General features: G+C 27.2%; 2 protein-coding genes across 3 annotated transcripts in view; both read left to right on the forward strand.

The window, feature by feature from the left end:
• The window catches only part of LOC111635189 (cholecystokinin receptor-like), a 47697-nt gene extending 34089 nt beyond the window's left edge, over positions 1-13608 (forward strand). The window contains exons 2-3 of the mRNA XM_023380080.1: positions 12605-12945; positions 13433-13608. Coding sequence (XP_023235848.1) covers positions 12633-12945; positions 13433-13608 — 489 coding nt within the window. The 5' untranslated portion in view covers positions 12605-12632. The remainder of the gene's footprint in view (positions 1-12604; positions 12946-13432) is intronic.
• Positions 13609-13921: 313 nt separating this feature from the next.
• Positions 13922-16299, forward strand: LOC111635193 (cholecystokinin receptor-like). Of its 2 annotated transcripts, XM_023380084.1 has the most exons (5): positions 13922-14022; positions 14090-14263; positions 14758-14958; positions 15103-15264; positions 15346-16299. In XM_023380084.1, exons 2-5 carry the CDS (start codon positions 14113-14115, stop codon positions 15849-15851), a joined length of 1020 nt encoding a protein of 339 aa, XP_023235852.1. In that variant the 5' UTR covers positions 13922-14022; positions 14090-14112; the 3' UTR covers positions 15852-16299. The 2 variants fall into 2 exon arrangements, with proteins under 2 accessions (XP_023235852.1, XP_023235851.1); XM_023380083.1 differs by having other exon boundaries at positions 13925-14263.
• The last annotated feature ends 2228 nt before the right edge of the window (positions 16300-18527 follow it).

Genomic DNA, 18527 nt, shown 5'->3' on the forward strand with positions numbered 1-18527 from the left:
CACGTATTTGTAAAATCTAAGTGACTCGTACAACATGAAATTCATATAAAACGGAATTATCAACAGTGTTATAGGGGGGTCGACTGTAACCGATAAAGTAGCAGTATCATGTGCTTATTAATCAATCAATCAATAATCTAAAACTCAACCCTTTTCTATTATATATATAAAATACGGTATTATTTTTATTACAAATAATTGTTTTAAAAACTTAATCAAATATCTATTTTTATTATTAAATTAAAAAATTAATTTGCATATTAAAAAAATTATTTTACATACCGCTAGAAAGGAAAATTTTATTTAAATTACACTATTATAATCTAAATAATGGATACAGAATTAAATATATTTTACAATTTTCGTATTATTAAATAATTATTTGTAGCTAAATTATTTCATTTATTTATATTAAATGTGCAAATATCTATTACTGTTCAAGCAATATTATCATTGAGGTTTATACACGGCAAATTATAATTGTTAAAAAATAATATAACAACTATTTATATTTCTCATTTTAAGAATTATATCAGCATAATTTATTTTTAAAATTGTTCTACTAGTCTTCACAATTTTGTATTTTTTCCTTTGTTACACTTAAATTCTTGTATTTTCTCTCCATTTCACTCACAATCTTGTATATTTTTTCTCTATTATACTCACAATTCTGTATTTTTTTCCTCTGTTACACTTACATTCTTGTATTTTCTCTCCATTTTACTCACAATCTTGTATTTTTTCCTCTGTTATACTCAAAATCTTGTAATTTTTTCTTCTTATACTCGCAATTTTTTCTTTGTTTATTAATACTTTCAATTACATATTTTTCTTACTCAAGCCCAAAGCACTTTAATAAATTTTCTTCTCCCACACAATATTTACCAAAATTCTTGCTTTCATAAGAAAACTAATAAATCTTTTTTTATTCGGATACNATACTCACAATTTTGTATTTTTTTCCTCTGTTATACTCAAAATCTTGTATTTTTTCCTCTGTTATACTCACAATTTTGTATTTTTTTCTTCTTATACTCGCAATTTTTTCTTTGTTTATTAATACTTTCAATTACATATTTTTCTTACTCAAGCCCAAAGCACTTTAATAAATTTTCTTCTCCCACACAATATTTACCAAAATTCTTGCTTTCATAAGAAAACTAATAAATCTTTTTTTATTCGGATACTTTTCAACAGTATTTTCATTTTTTTTCCTCTTAGATGATGTTTTATATTATAGAAATTCTTGTATAAACAAGTGTTTATTTTCGAAACAAAATTTAAAATGTTATAAAGTAACATCTTTATGATGTTTTCTATATGTAAATACGAATTTACTTTGATTTTCGTTTTTATTAAAGTAAATATTTATAAAAGATTTATAAATGTGTTATGTCCATTAAACATACAATATTTCATTATTGATTCATATTTTTATTAATTTTATATTTAAATAAGAATTAAAATTATTCATAGAGGATGGATAAAAGTCAGTTAACCGAGATATACATTTAATAACGTTCATAAACTAGTGTAATAATACAATATATAGCTGTTCCAAATTGGTTTTTAATCGTTCTTAAACTAATCTTGAAAGAATAAAAATTGTACTTTGGTTAACAAACTTTTGGGCTACTTTTTATCTTAGTTAAGCATATAAATAGGTGCTTTATTATTATTATTTTTTTCATAATTTTTGACGTAAAAATTTACATATTTTTATAAATATTTAAATCGTTATTTTAAAAAATAACATTGTTCGAATTTATTTCATCGATTAGTGGAAAAGTAGCATCAGACGTAAAGATCAAATGTCAGATTTTTCTATTGACAAACTCTATTAGCAATTATCTCAACCTGCGATTTGTCGCCAAGGTTTTTAGCGATTTTTCTCAGAAATGGAAGTGTCTAAAAATCTAAGATGTTGTCAATAAAGATTTATAAGAATTTTCTTTTCGTATCAGTTTATATCTCCATTTATCTTTTATTGTTCTTTGATCATTACCTTCCACTGATATCGATGTCAAACATAATTAAATTATACTATAAGTTATAGAGTAAGTGTAACAAAAGCAAACCCCCAAATTTGTCTCGGGTGTATTACCTTCAATTATTGTATCAATATGTTTTGAAACATCGTAATATTTTCTCTAAAGGATTGTTTTTTTTTGTGGTATTATGATTTCAAAATCTGTTAAAAATCAATCTTTTAATGATATTTATTTTTGTTACACAAGGAACTTTTGCTATTTTAAGAAAATGTTTTCGAAGTAGGATCCCATAATAGTCTCTAAATCGGACCATATATTACTTTCCCGGATGTTATGTATACGTAAGAAGGGAAAGTATTGTATTCGTGTCAAATTTAACCCGCCAGGATTATTGCAAATCTGAACCTAAAATTCAAAAAAATGGCAAAAATTGTTTTTTTTTTAATTAAAATCGCATAACAGTCGAAAAAGTTATGCAATTCGTTGCTGGACTTTTTAAATTGGTTTTACAATTTAATTTTCTATTTTGTAAATGGTTTTATAAGAGTTAGATGTTTGACCAGTTTAGCTTTAAGCTCAGGGAGTAAAACAGTTGGACGAATATAAGCTGGTGTTTTAGTGTCTTCATATTTTAAATTATACAATATTTGAAGTGTTTTTGCACGCCACAAATTTCGTATTCTGTATTCCATCCTCTCTTTTTTTTTAAAAAAAAAAAATATTGCTTCAATAGTTAAGGACATACTTTTGAATGATCGAGTTCTTAAGTTTTAATTTCTCCCCTTTATGCATTCATTCCACTCGTCTTAGAATCTGTAATACAAAAAAAAAAAAAAAAACTAAGATCAAGTGGGCCAGAAATTTCTTTAAATCAATTTGTCTTATGTAAAATAAAGGGGTGTATTTAGGTTCTACAAAGGGTTCGATTTACGAACATTTCCTCAATAATAAATGTTATCAGGTTCAACACAAAGAGTGATGGTTAATTAATTCAATTACATGTTTGTTAAATATTTGTCAACTAAAATTGTAATTTAAAACATTATTTCTATGATACTAATGCTTTTAAATTAATTAAAATATAACGAATTAATTTATTTTAATGGAAATTTTAGCCGCTTTTTAAACTTTATTTTTCTAAACTTTAATCTATTATTAAGTGTTTTTATTTATGTATTTATGTTTTATATTAATTAAAATAAAAACGATCTGACTAATTCGAAAGAATATTCCACAAATTTTACAAGAAAAGAAGAGAGTATCGCTTATAATTATAAATAAATACACTCTTATAGAAAAATAACATTCATTTAATGATAACTAATTAATTATAAAAGATAATAACATTTAAAAAATTAGTTTTTAAACTTTCCTATTCATCTTTAACTGCTTTCAATTTACATTTTTTTAAATTTCATTTTCTATGGATAATTTAAATATCAGAAGAAGAGAAAATAGAATTTTATCGCTTTAAGATTAAACAGCTTCTGTTTCAGTGAATCAAATTCAAAAAAGTCAACGGAATTGGCATCACAACCCTTTACGGATATGTCCTTCTTATTGGTGTAACTAATTCCCATTTTCTAGTAGAGGTTCTTAAGATATTGTTCGGTCAATGAGCTTGTTTAACACGATGTAGAAACACTTCGTGCATCTCATTTGGGTACATATGTGGCAGATTTTTTTCAAATAATGGTTTCAGAACGTGCTTGACAAACTACCGCCCAATTTCAAGGGCACAATGATAAGTAGAAGTGGACCTCTTCTCGACAAACAACCCACAAGCATGAATCTTTGAGGATAGTTTTCTCTGCATTGCCAAATCTCTTCTGATTCGTCTTTCACGTAACAAATTTTGCGAGTGCCATTAAAATTGAGATGGTCAGAAAGTCAGAAAATTCGTTTTTTCCATCTGTCAAATACCTTTCACATAACTTTCTTGTGTTGTCTTTCGATTCTTTTTTATCGTAATTTGATAGCTTGTAAACATCTGCCTTTACCAATTTGCCTACGTTCAGATCTTAGTGAATAATGCGATTAATGGACGACACTGATACTTGACACTTCTTTGCTAATGCTGTTTTGGTGGGAAGATTTGGTGTGGTGCTGTAATTCTTTACTTTCTCGATGACCTCCTTTGTTCTTGTTGTGGCTTGTTGTCGATTCTTTGGAATTGACTAGGTTCCTTTATGCTATGCTTTATGGTAAATCCGACGTTAGAGATGGAGTGGCATTCATGTTTCTAAAAGGTACCAACACACTGAAAGTCTCGTATCTTTAGCTGTATGAAATTGAACATTTGGAAAGAGTTAGGATCGCCAACTCTTGTTCAAAGATTAACATGTTGGAACGATGAAAGAATATTCAAACTTTCCTTGTTAAATTTGAAATTTTAATCATTGTAGAACGTCACATGAATAGTAATAACAGGAAATTTTTCCGCTAATAAGGCTGCAAACTCATTCAAAAAAGCCACTGTACTNTCTTGTTCAAAGATTAACATGTTGGAACGATGAAAGAATATTCAAACTTTCCTTGTTAAATTTGAAATTTTAATCATTGTAGAACGTCACATGAGTAGTAATAACAGGAAATTTTTCCGCTAATAAGGCTGCAAACTCATTCAAAAAAGCCCCTGTACTTAAAATTCTAAAAAAAAAGAAAAAAAAATAAGCGCTTAAAAGGAAAAATAATTGATTTAATGACAAATAACTAATTAAAAAAATAATAACACTTAAAAATACATTCGTTTTCAAATGTTATAATTAATTTTCATTGCTTAAATTTTACGCCTTTTAAATTTAGTTATTCTGAAATTTAATCTATTGTTAAATGTTTTTTTGTCTGATTTAAATTATTCAAGTGAATACTCGTAAATGACAGAACAAAAAAAAAAGAGAGAAACTACTATTTAAAAGTAAGCGCTTGAGTAAAGAAAAATAATCGCACAATTTAACCTATTAAACGTTTATGTAAATACAAAAGAAATTCAATAGTTTGTGTGTAATTCAGTAAGTATTAGTTGTAGTTCTTATAAATAATTTATTGTAAACGTCTTAGTGAAAGAATTGTTTATTCTCTATAACCTTCACGGAACTTCTACGAAATCTATCAATAATTTATTTTACTTTTAAATATTCTAAGAATTTAGAAAGTCTTTGTATCATAATTTATATGGTAAAAATTTACGTATATTTCTACAGATTATTATGTAGTAATTTATATAAATTTTTACTTATCCATTAGCAAATTGGCTAAATTGTATTTTTGTACTGTTTTGCTTGATGTCAGATAATTTAAATGGTTATTTCTTTGATAATAAAAGTACAGATGTTGATTTGCTTGAGTTAAACGAGGAGAAAATAATGTGATCAATCACATTTAATGAGTAATAAGAGTAAGCGGATGATTTTAATTAAATAGACGATTAGACGATAAGGTTATAAATAGTAAACAAAGATCACTGACTGAATTATTAAATAAAGCACATGCCTCGTGTCAATCACAGTTAATCAGAACCTAACGATCTTACTAATTAGCTTAAATTTCCAGTGATCTTTATGAATAACAATAGCCTAGAGCTTTTTTTCTGCTTCCATAAGTGAATGCTTAAATAATAATAATAAAATCAGAATAAACATATTTAAAAATTAAAAATAATAATAGAAAATAGCATGTTTTTAATTTTTATACACTTAAAATCAGGTTTTAAATGTCCAAAAGTGCATTAAAAAAACGAACGTTTTCGGCATTTTTTATATTTATCTAATTACTTTTTTTAATACTAAATGTTATTTTTACTAAGTACTAAGTTTAAAATTAATATAATTAAATATTTTAAATAAAAATCTTTACTTTATTACATAACAGTAACGATTTTTCTCTATATTTATCTGTAAATACAGCGTATAAAACAAAACTTCAATATAAAAAATATATATTTAAGGATTAAATCTTGAAATGTAATCCAATAAAAAAGAATTTTTCATGAAATATATTTGATAAAAAAATTTTTCGATAGTAAGATTTTCAATTTTAAAGCCGTAGTAGAGTTTTTATTGCATGAATTTGAGTTGGAAATGATTTAAAACTTGTTTATATTCATGAAACGATTACGTAAATATATAAATGTACGATTTAAATGTATATATATTTATTTATATATTCAATTATAGAGTATTTTCTTTAAAAAATTCGTGAGATATAGAATAAAAATTATCTCAAAGTATACATAATTTTTTTAGTGAAGCAAGAAGCATATCTTAAGACATGGCTTGAAGAATTCCCAGTAGAGATATTAAAATTCAAGATGTTATAGTGCTGGAAGCAAGATAACTTTTACTTTACTTCTTAGCAAAAATATTAAATTTATCGTGTCTTTTATGTATAGAACACAATACAATTCAATAGAGGAATGCTAGTGTTGCGTGGGTGTAATGCATAAATTGAAGAGCAAATATATATAATTATTTACCAGATAAACTCATATAACATCTATTAAATTGTTAACGAAGAGATAATATTAAGATACTTGCACTTAAATAGATGATAACGAGTGTAAAAGTTGATACTTTTAATGGTCATTTGAGTACAAATGACTCAAATTAAAATAACAAGAATTAAAATATTACTTTAATCATAATTACTTATGGGTGTTTCTCAAAGTACCCCAGGATTACGTGGTAATTTATGGTCAAAGAGAATGATTAATAAGAAAAAATTATTGAATTGTCTTACACGTATAAATTTTATATGGATTATCCTATTCAAGTTGTGATTAGGAAAAAAAAATACTATTTTTGGGTTAAGATTTTCAAATTTGGTATGCTATTTTATTAAACAAATTAGTTTTTTATGTAAATAAAGCAGTGATTTCGAAGGTGTGAAAGTATCCCCTTTTGCATCTCTGTAAGAGATGGGAAGAAGATGCAGAGGAGATGTCAGGTGTCCTCTAAAAAACATTTCTTTCACTTGCTTTCTCATGTGATAAAATTCTAATGTATGGAAATATAGAAGTATAAACATTAAGTTTTATTTTTAGAGTAGGCGTGAGATAAAAATAATCCTTTTAATAGTGTTTACTTTTTATAAAATTAATTTGCAACAAATTCAGTTTATAATAACAAATTCAATAGCTTTTTCTTGATGTTTTCATTAAATAAATATTTATATTTATCTCGTCTCTGACATTTCGTATATAAAAGTCTTAAATTTTTCTATAATTAATAAATGATATCATTAAAACTGAATTTTTATTAAATATGTTAAAGATGCTTAAAAGAATTAACTTAATACATTAAAAATACTCGAATAATTATTAATAAAAATAAATAAATTGGTAAAAATGTAAAGAGTAGAGCAGAAAAACAGAATCCATTAAATAATAAAAGATCAACTAACGAATTTAAATAAAAATACTCAATTAATTTAATTAATTATTCGAGAAACATGCAAAGAATGATGATGTTTTCGTTTGTAAGCTTTCAAATTATATCTAAATCTTAACTCATTGTATATTAAATCTATTATTTTTTATTGTGGTATACTTATTTTAAAATGTATTAGTCTTTTTGTAATAATGTAATAAAGCTGAAGAGAATAAAAACATAATAAGTCTTCGTATTGTGTACTAAACCACAATAGAAAAGGGTTGATTCTTCTGTATTTAATTGTATTCTTATGATATACAAAGAGATTCCGAATTATTTTTTGTGTTTCTTATTAAATTATAATAATATTTATAAAATAAGATATTTTTAATTTATATAATTTTAGATATATCATCAGCATAAAAAATAGAAAAAATAATATTTAATTAAATATTTTTATTTACATTAAAATTTAGTATTAGTAATATAAATAGAGATTATATAATAAAAAATTCAAGTAATTTATAAAATACAGCTTATAAATGTTCACTTATTTACTATTTTATATATATTGTATATATAATTATACATAAATTTTGCATACATTAACATATAAATAATACAGTACATTAACAAATACATGTGGAACGATCATTTGTATTTCTTACAATACATAAATCTTTCAATTAAAGTTACACGTGCCTGAGAAATATATTTTTAGGGAATTTTAAAAAATATGAATTATTTTTAGGGATTTATAAAAAAATTATGAATTATTTTAGGGAATTTTTTTTAAATATGAATTATTTTAGGGAAATTTTTTAAATATGAATTATTTTAGGGAATTTTTTTAAAATATGAATTATTTTTAGGGATTTATAAAAAAAAATTATGAATTATTTTAGGGAATTTTTTTTTAAATATGAATTATTTTAGGGAATTTTTTAAAATAAATATTAATTATTTTTAGGGAATTATTAAAAAATATGAATTATTTTTAAGGAAATATGATACCATCGAAACGTTTCGATCTTCGAGAAGCGTCGAAGATTATTATTCAAGAATCTGCACACAATGGAGCAGGTGTTGAAAAAGTAAAACTTTTATAAAATTACCAGTGACAACGAAGTGCAGCTGAGTACTGCAGGTAGTGCACGCATCTCAGGGGCACTACCTACACTATTCGTTTCACATAAGCGCATAATTTGTTCGATTAATAGAAAGTACGCTAATGGAAACGGTTTTCAAATTATTTGTACACAAAATAAATAAAATTTCGTTTAAACTAAAATAATTTTGTTATATTCTACAGTAAACGTGTTGATGGTGTTGATGTTTAGCATAACTTTCACGAACTTTAATCGTGTAGAAATGAATTTATTCAGCTTTAGGGCATTTGTTTCAATACTTCAAAATATTTACGAATGAATTATTATTTCAATCATTTATTTATTAAAATTTTCTTATTTTAATTTCGTTTCGAATTTATTATATTTACTATCTTCTGAGATAACATTATTGAATTTTCTGCATGTTTCAATGATATAGCGATTTCTAGAGGGTCGACAAAATGTTTTTGCTCTCTGAACAATAACAATCTGACTACAAATCCGAATCAATTGGTTTTCTTTCTTATTTAAAAAGTCACTTTCTTCGTGATTTCTTCATTGAATGGGTAAAATGAGGCAGAAGTAATTTCCCGTCACACTTCTCTTTCAACTTATTACTATAGAATATTTGCTCTATCAACTCAATTCAACCAAAGAAAGTTCCTTAGATACTCGATCACAAATTGCATATTATTCTCTTTTTCAATACGTCTGATTTATTTTATATCAGAAACAATTTCTGTGCCGTTTCGGGATATTTCTTGAGGCTAAAACTTAAGCAAATATTACAGTTTCTAACGTTTTAAATTGTTAAAATTCCTAAATCTTTACGCATAGATTCCTTATAGAGCTCTGTATAACATCTATCTTCACTTATAGGTATATGGACCGTGTAGGACCCCAAAACGTAAAGTTTTGAAATTCTTTTTGTTTTCTACACTTCTTCCTATATTTCTATAAATTAAATGAGGGCCCTAATAAGAGGAAGGAAGGTCCCAACACTTAAATATGTAAAACGTTTTTTTGTTTTTAATACTTCTTCCTGTTTCTCTGTAAATTAAATGGGCTCTAAAGATGGTGAATAACTAATTGAGATCCTGTTTAAAGCTTTATACTTTGTTGCATTTTACTGCCTTATTCGCCCGAAAACACGATAAAATTATTATTTTAGACTTAATTTTATTAATGAAATACTAATATAACGTTTTTCAAAACTTATCTCTAAAGTGAAGAGGAGTTTCGAACCAAAATATTTCAGGTTTTCTTTATTATTGAACTTCGTAAAGTATATTAAGGCATAATTTTTAAGTGTATACCACTTTACACAATAATTCTACATCCTACTGTTGTTTAAGAGGTTTAGTTGTTTGAGATAATAGCAATTTAATAAAAAAAAAATTTCTAAATTTAGTTTCTGTTCCAGATAGAAGAATCTAATTTTGATTTTTATTAAATAAAATGCTTTAATATCGATCATTCAACACGAAAAACAAAGACGAAGCAACAGGAAATCGCCAGTTATATGAAAAAATCACATTTTTTATATGTTTTTTTTATCTCAGAAACGTGTAAATAAAACGTTTTTTTCTACAAAATAGATAAATTTACATGCAACAAACTGACGAACTAAAAACTTGATATAAATGATATCTATTTTCTTTTTTCGTTCGTTCGTCCGTCGGTTTATCCGTTCTTGAAGATTTTCGGAAAGTAAAATGTCAATATTAAATAAGTAACAATAGACTCCTTGTGTATTAGTAGCAACGACTAAAACCAGATTTCTGTTACATAAAACTTTATCGATTGTCGTGCCATTTGTCTTTTCTTAGTATTTTTAATGTAATTTCTTGCCACTCGAATGACTCGTAATTTGTCATTACGTCGTCGTTAAGTAAGAAAATTTCTGCAAGTTCAGCTTTTTCTTACTATATTTCTTTTTTTTTTTTAAAAAAAAATATAAATATATTTTCTTCTTTTCTCTTCAAATGTTTTACCAAAAGTAGCAGAAAATTACATAACTTTAGAACATTTATATTAAGTTAAATATCAAAAACTTTTTTCTCCATACTCATTAAAGGTTGCGATTCGCAAATAATATACTGTACAATATATTTTTTTTAATATAATTATATTAAATTTTATCTTTAATCGTTTTAAAAATATTTACTTGAAAGTCTAGTTTTAAACTGTTATGTAAATAGTACAGTTGATTTAAAATACGGATAAAAATATTTAAAATTAATGTAAATGGCATTTACATTTTTAATGCCGCATATTAAATGTCTTCTTTCTCATAACACTTCATCTTCCTTCAGATAACGTTAAAGATATGCACAATTTTAACTCTTCCAGATATAAATTTTGTATAAATACATCTTAAATAGATAATTTTTATATTTTAAATTATATTTCTTTCGTCTTGTAGAATTTAATTAATAAATTTTGCATGGTTCCTATGACCTGTAAATTCTCACTGGGTTCATTCTGTCCGTTTGTCTGTCTGTTCTTCCTTAATATAGAAAATGGTGTTAGATTAAATTAATTTAAAATATTATCTGGATAAATTTATTTTTAAATAATCACTAGAAACATTACAATTAAATAGACACTGTAAACTTAGGATAAAATTAAAAATTAATATGGAGTTTACTTTCCTAGATGTTATGTATATAACTGAGGGAAAGTAGGGCCATAGAACAAAAAATTACCCCCAATATTTTTATATTTTTTGGACTCGAGGGACCTTTAAACGTAGAGAAATGAAGATCGGGGTGTACGGATGTTTCTGTGTGTTAGGGCACGATTTTGTTCACCAAATTTGAAACATAATAACTCCTGTTCCTTTTGCCGAAAACTTCTGAAATTTTGCAGGGAGGTTTGTGTATTACGGGCATTAATGCTACTAAATTTTGGTTGGTTTTGGTCGAGGCGGTGGGAATATAGAGAGGAATCTTGTGCCATATCTCGAGTATGGTCGGACTTAATTAATGAAGATTTTACTAGTTATTAGCATTTACAATTTTTTATAAGAACTCACCACGATCTTCAAAATTAAATCTTTTTCCACTTTATACTAATTAATAATATAAAAAGTTTTTAAATAAAATCACATAACAGATGGCGCCATACACAATTTTAACTTTTTTTCCTGGAAAGTTACGCAACTCGTTTTTGGATTTTTTTTTTTAAATACGTTCGTATTCGGTTATTTATAGATATAAAGCATCGATTATACAAATTTGAATGTATTTTTTTCTAAAATTTATAATTTATTACTGAATTATTTAAAAATATTATCTATATCACTACTGAAGAAAATGAGAATTAAACAGATAGATTGCTTTAAAATTGGATTAAAAATGAATAATTAATCAGTTATATTAAAGAATTTCAATAAAAATTGTTTAATAATTAAATATGTAAGAAAGTTTAGTGAATTTTTAATAAACTTTCTGAAATTAATATTACTGTAAAAAAAAAATATAACTTTTCTTTTAAGTTATTGAAAATATATTTGAAATTCTGCTGAAAGTACTTTCTGAGGAACTTATTTTCCAATTTCAAACGAATAATAACTTTTATTTCGCTTAAGTTTTCATAATTTTCAACCAGTTTCTGTTTACCGAACGTTCCTTATCACTTCTTTCCTCTTCACTTCTTTCACCATTAATGTTTCTTCCTTTTCAATTTTTCTAGATGTCAAGAGATAAAAATTCTATACAAGAGGATTTATTGAATTTCCCATTTTCTTTTAATATATATACAAATATAGAAAAATAAAGTAAGAATGTACTAATACACAAATATATATATATATATAAATTAGTATCGTAGATAGAAATTACATGGCTAAAGATTTTTTGACTTATATTTCATTTTTATTTAAGGTTTAATAACTGTATATTTTTAGACTTGAAATTAAAATAATTAAGACAAATTTAAGTTAAGAGAAGTGTAAATTCTAGAAGAAAGAACTTAACATAGTTTCAATGTGCATCATTTATAATTAAGGGATTTGTACAATTGCATTAATTCCGGTTGGCCTTATTAAAAATCTAATTAGAAGAAGTAGAATTAATTTTTGGTTAGTTAAATAAGTGTTATAACATTTATAATGCGTGTTAATTATTTTCAGATAAAGATTTCATAGAGGAATACCGAAGATGAAAACTAATTTAACTTTTAATAATGATAGCATGGTGGAGGATAGCAGTATGAATGGAAGCGTGGAACAGGTTCGACTCATATTACCTTATAGTGTCATTCTTCTATTGGCTGTATTGGGGAATGTTCTTGTTATAGTCACACTAGCTGTCAACAAGAGGATGAGAACAGTTACAAACGTCTTTCTTCTAAATCTGGCCATCAGCGACTTATTATTAGGAGTTTTTTGTATACCATTCACTTTAACAGGGGTTCTTCTGAGAAAATTTGTATTTGGTGCTGTCATGTGTCGACTTATTTCTTATTTACAAGGTAAATAATACTTTTATTGTATAATTTAAGTTATTTATTAAGCTACAACTTAAAAAAAAAACTATAAATTTCCACTGTTGCCTGTCCTTTAATCTCGAGAATGGTGTTAGACAGATAAAAGTCGAGACTAGATATGGAAAGCTTAAGGGCAGGAGACCCCAATTAACTATATACGAACTTTCGGTCTAGCCCGGAAGTCACATGATTTCAATTTAAAAATTTTTTTCCGGAATGACTCTTATCAGAAAACGCATGGTGTACAGGTGCAAAACACTACTAAGATGAAGTCGACAGCACATATTTTAAATTAAATAAATTAAAAATATGATTTGAAATTGCAATCCAGCATTGTGAAGATCTCACAATAATATTTTTTAATGCTTTATTATATGTTCTTCATCTCGGATTTTTAACTTTTATATAAAAATTTGAATTTTTTTTGGGCAAACTGAATGGTGTAAGTTGAAATTTGTTTGATTTTTTACAGCTGTTTCTGTAAGTGTCAGCGCTTGGACCTTAGTTTCTATGTCTATAGAACGTTATTATGCAATTTGTCACCCTCTAAAATCTCGTCAATGGCAGACTCTGAGCCACGCTTACAAAATGATCGCCATTGTTTGGTCCGGTTCCCTCATCTGTATGTTNATATATATATATATATAAATTAGTATCGTAGATAGAAATTACATGGCTAAAGATTTTTTGACTTATATTTCATTTTTATTTAAGGTTTAATAACTGTATATTTTTAGACTTGAAATTAAAATAATTAAGACAAATTTAAGTTAAGAGAAGTGTAAATTCTAGAAGAAAGAACTTAACATAGTTTCAATGTGCATCATTTATAATTAAGGGATTTGTACAATTGCATTAATTCCGGTTGGCCTTATTAAAAATCTAATTAGAAGAAGTAGAATTAATTTTTGGTTAGTTAAATAAGTGTTATAACATTTGTAATGCGTGTTAATTATTTTCAGATAAAGATTTCATAGAGGAATACCGAAGATGAAAACTAATTTAACTTTTAATAATGATAGCATGGTGGAGGATAGCAGTATGAATGGAAGCGTGGAACAGGTTCGACTCATATTACCTTATAGTGTCATTCTTCTATTGGCTGTATTGGGGAATGTTCTTGTTATAGTCACACTAGCTGTCAACAAGAGGATGAGAACAGTTACAAACGTCTTTCTTCTAAATCTGGCCATCAGCGACTTATTATTAGGAGTTTTTTGTATACCATTCACTTTAACAGGGGTTCTTCTGAGAAAATTTGTATTTGGTGCTGTCATGTGTCGACTTATTTCTTATTTACAAGGTAAATAATACTTTTATTGTATAATTTAAGTTATTTATTAAGCTACAACTTAAAAAAAAACTATAAATTTCCACTGTTGCCTGTCCTTTAATCTCGAGAATGGTGTTAGACAGATAAAAGTCGAGACTAGATATGGAAAGCTTAAGGGCAGGAGACCCCAATTAACTATATACGAACTTTCGGTCGAACTTTCGGCCCGGAAGTCACATGATTTCAATTTAAACATTTTTTTCCGGAATGACTCTTATCAGAAAACGCATAGTGTACAGGTGCAAAACACTACTAAGATGAAGTCGACAGCACATATTTTAAATTAAATAAATTAAAAATATGATTTGAAATTGCAATCCAGCATTGTGAAGATCTCACAATAATATTTTTAATGCTTTATTATATATTCTTTATCTCGGATTTTTAAATTTTATATAAAAATTTGAATTTTTTTGGGGGGCAAACTGAATGGTGTAAGTTGAAATTTGTTTGATTTTTTACAGCTGTTTCTGTAAGTGTCAGCGCTTGGACCTTAGTTTCTATGTCTATAGAACGTTATTATGCAATTTGTCACCCTCTAAAATCTCGTCAATGGCAGACTCTGAGCCACGCTTACAAAATGATCGCCATTGTTTGGTCCGGTTCCCTCATCTGTATGTTTCCTATCGCATATCTGAGTAAATTACAATCCATCAAGGGTACAGGTAAGACAGTACAGAAAAGCAGAATTATTAAATAAACAAAAGTTTTTATGTGTTAAATTAATAATATGCAAATGAGAATTCGCGGTAAAAAATTAATAACCTGTAAAAATTTAATTACGAAAAGACAATGTTTGCTTTTTGTAGATAAATATAAATGCCGAGAGAATTGGCCAAATCTTTTTACTGAACGACTTTTTACTATATTTTTGGACGTCGTGCTTCTAGTTGTACCTCTTGTTATCATGTCTGTGACTTTGATTATCAGGACACTGTGGAAGACTATAAGACCAATACACGATTTCGAAAGTACGTAAACTACTAATAATACTTTTTTTTAAAATTTATAAAGTTATTTATAGTATAAAGATAACGGTTTTATTTATACAGTTCGCAGGAAATCCAACTTTTCCAGTGAATTCACAGAATCTACAGCTTGGACATCCGATAAATTATGTCATCCCGTAATAGGAAAAGAGCATCTGCTCCAGAGAGAAGCAGTTAGAAGCAGCAACCTAGATAGATCCCTTTTACAGAAAAAACGTGTTATCAAAATGTTATTTGTAGTGGTTTTAGAATTCTTTATTTGTTGGACACCTCTCTATACCATAAATACTATTAGTATGTATGATCCCGAATCTGTTTACGTGGGCCTAGGATATTACGGTATATCTTTCTTCCAGCTTTTAGCTCACAGCTCTTCGTGTTGTAATCCAATCACGTATTGCTTCATGAACTACAAGTTTCGTCAGAGTTTCCTGGCTTTGTTTCGCTGTCAACAGAACAGATGGAGAACACACGACGTGTCCTCTTTGGCTGTTGTCAACTCCTCGAGACATCTTAACTACGTCAAGACTAAAAAGCTATACAAGAAGGAAGAGAATTATGTAACGTGATCGTTTTTAAATTAATTTCTTCTGGTAATATTATAAATTTTTTTATTATTATTATTTAAATTCTCTTCCAATTTATTTATCTTTATTTTAAGATAATTATATACTGTATGAATGTATATTAAATACAATAAATAACTTCATTTAATTGACTCGTTTAATCTATTCTCTATGCAGATTTGTCTGGTAAATTATCTTGCCCTTCACTTTTTATAGTAGAGTACAGTAAAATCTATCCAAAGAGAAACCTATATAAAACGGAAACCTGCCTAAACAGGAGAAATTCTTAGAAAAGAAGCGTGTTCTGTGTACCTTACGAGTCCGGTTTACACAGGTTTTGCTGTATATAAGAAAAAAAAGACATAATGTTCAACGTTACTAGCTGTTTATTACCAGTTACATAATATTACCTTGCAATCTGATCACACAGCAAAGAGTGTCTTTTTGATTTACTGAATGCCGCTTCCTTAAATTCTATAGCCATTCGTCGTAGAGTCAGATAAATATAGATTTATTTTCACAGATGTTTGTCAAAAAAATTATTATTTTTTTCAATTATATTTCGTTATTAAATAAGTTATCCTAGCAAATTACTGGATACACTTTTTTTAATAGAAAGTAAATCTTTTCAGAAACATTTGTTAGATACGAATTTATCAGTTATATTAAAGAATTTCAATAAAAATTGTTTAATAATTAAATATGTAAGAAAGTTTAGTGAATTTTTAATAAACTTTCTGAAATTAATATTACTGTAAAAAAAAAAATATAACTTTTCTTTTAAGTTATTGAAAATATATTTGAAATTCTGCTGAAAGTACTTTCTGAGGAACTTATTTTCCAATTTCAAACGAATAATAACTTTTATTTCGCTTAAGTTTTCATAATTTTCAACCAGTTTCTGTTTACCGAACGTTCCTTATCACTTCTTTCCTCTTCACTTCTTTCACCATTAATGTTTCTTCCTTTTCAATTTTTCTAGATGTCAAGAGATAAAAATTCTATACAAGAGGAATTTATTGAATTTCCCATTTTCTTTTAATATATATACAAATATAGAAAAATAAAGTAAGAATGTACTAATACACAAATATATATATATATATATATAAATTAGTATCGTAGATAGAAATTACATGGCTAAAGATTTTTTGACTTATATTTCATTTTTATTTAAGGTTTAATAACTGTATATTTTTAGACTTGAAATTAAAATAATTAAGACAAATTTAAGTTAAGAGAAGTGTAAATTCTAGAAGAAAGAACTTAACATAGTTTCAATGTGCATCATTTATAATTAAGGGATTTGTACAATTGCATTAATTCCGGTTGGCCTTATTAAAAATCTAATTAGAAGAAGTAGAATTAATTTTTGGTTAGTTAAATAAGTGTTATAACATTTATAATGCGTGTTAATTATTTTCAGATAAAGATTTCATAGAGGAATACCGAAGATGAAAACTAATTTAACTTTTAATAATGATAGCATGGTGGAGGATAGCAGTATGAATGGAAGCGTGGAACAGGTTCGACTCATATTACCTTATAGTGTCATTCTTCTATTGGCTGTATTGGGGAATGTTCTTGTTATAGTCACACTAGCTGTCAACAAGAGGATGAGAACAGTTACAAACGTCTTTCTTCTAAATCTGGCCATCANTCAGCCAAACTCGCTCTGTAAATTTCGCATTTCTCAGTTATGGATAACAGCGTTGGTGAGCGTACTTTTGCAAGAATTTTTGCATCCTCCCATTTAACAACCGAACCATCCGCTTGCGCCATTTTGGATAATGCTGTTGCACACTTGTTTTTTGCGACATGGTATCTGTGCTCCTTAATCCTCACCCCAAGGTTTCTATTAGTGACTCCTACGTAGTCCTTATCGATTCCCAACTGGTCATTTCTGTAGGGAATTGCATATACTCCTGCCTGTTCGTTATCATCAATTCTTTCTTTGTCATTTCTAATTAACCTATACACTGTGGGGCTAATATACCTACACTTGGCTTAAAACTTAACCTGGAGGAAGTTAGTAACAAGGAGCTACTCTTCTTGGACGTTAGCATTGAATTTAAAAATGGAGCTTTATGCACGAAGGTGTACATCAAGCTCACTCATGATCCAATGTATATTCCGGCAAATTCTAATGACCCAACGGTTTATAAACTATCTGCATTTAGGGCGCTAATCCGAAGAGCGTTTCTGTATTGCTCAAATGTAATGGACAGGGTGGATGAGCTGGGTAGGATCAAAAACGTTGCAAAAGTGTTAGGGTTTGGAACAAGATCTATAGAGCGTTTAATATCAGCGTACGTAAAGCCTAGGAGCGGCTCTAAGAAGAAACCGGAAGCTGGTGGTAACTTCGCAAAGTTTACGTATAATAATGTCTCTTCCCGATTATGAAGCAAATAGCGAAACACAAAAACGCCAGTATAATATGCAAAAGGGCCCCCACAGTGTACAGGTTAATTGGAAATGACAAAGAAAGAATTGATGATAACGAACAGGCAGCAGTATATGCAATTCCCTACAAAAATGACCAGTTGGAAATTGATAAAATTCACGTAGGAGTCACTAATAGAAACCTTGGGGTGAGGATTAAGGAGCACAGATACGATGTCGCAAAAAACAAGTGTGCAACAGCATTATCCAAAATGGCGCAAGCGGATGGTTCGGTTG

This window comes from Centruroides sculpturatus, unplaced genomic scaffold (genome assembly GCF_000671375.1).
Source record: "Centruroides sculpturatus isolate CEXI.00-Female unplaced genomic scaffold, Cexi_2.0 scaffold946, whole genome shotgun sequence".
NCBI classification, from domain to species: domain Eukaryota; kingdom Metazoa; phylum Arthropoda; class Arachnida; order Scorpiones; family Buthidae; genus Centruroides; species Centruroides sculpturatus.

Bases quoted from the DNA above. Each gene is read 5' to 3' on its own strand.
- LOC111635193 (XM_023380083.1), top strand. From the start codon at position 13,951: ATGAAAACTAATTTAACTTTTAATAATGATAGCATGGTGGAGGATAGC. The intron at 14,264-14,757 runs GTAAATAATACT...GATTTTTTACAG, and splicing joins ACTTATTTCTTATTTACAAG to CTGTTTCTGTAAGTGTCAGC. The intron at 15,265-15,345 runs GTACGTAAACTA...TTATTTATACAG, and splicing joins ACCAATACACGATTTCGAAA to TTCGCAGGAAATCCAACTTT.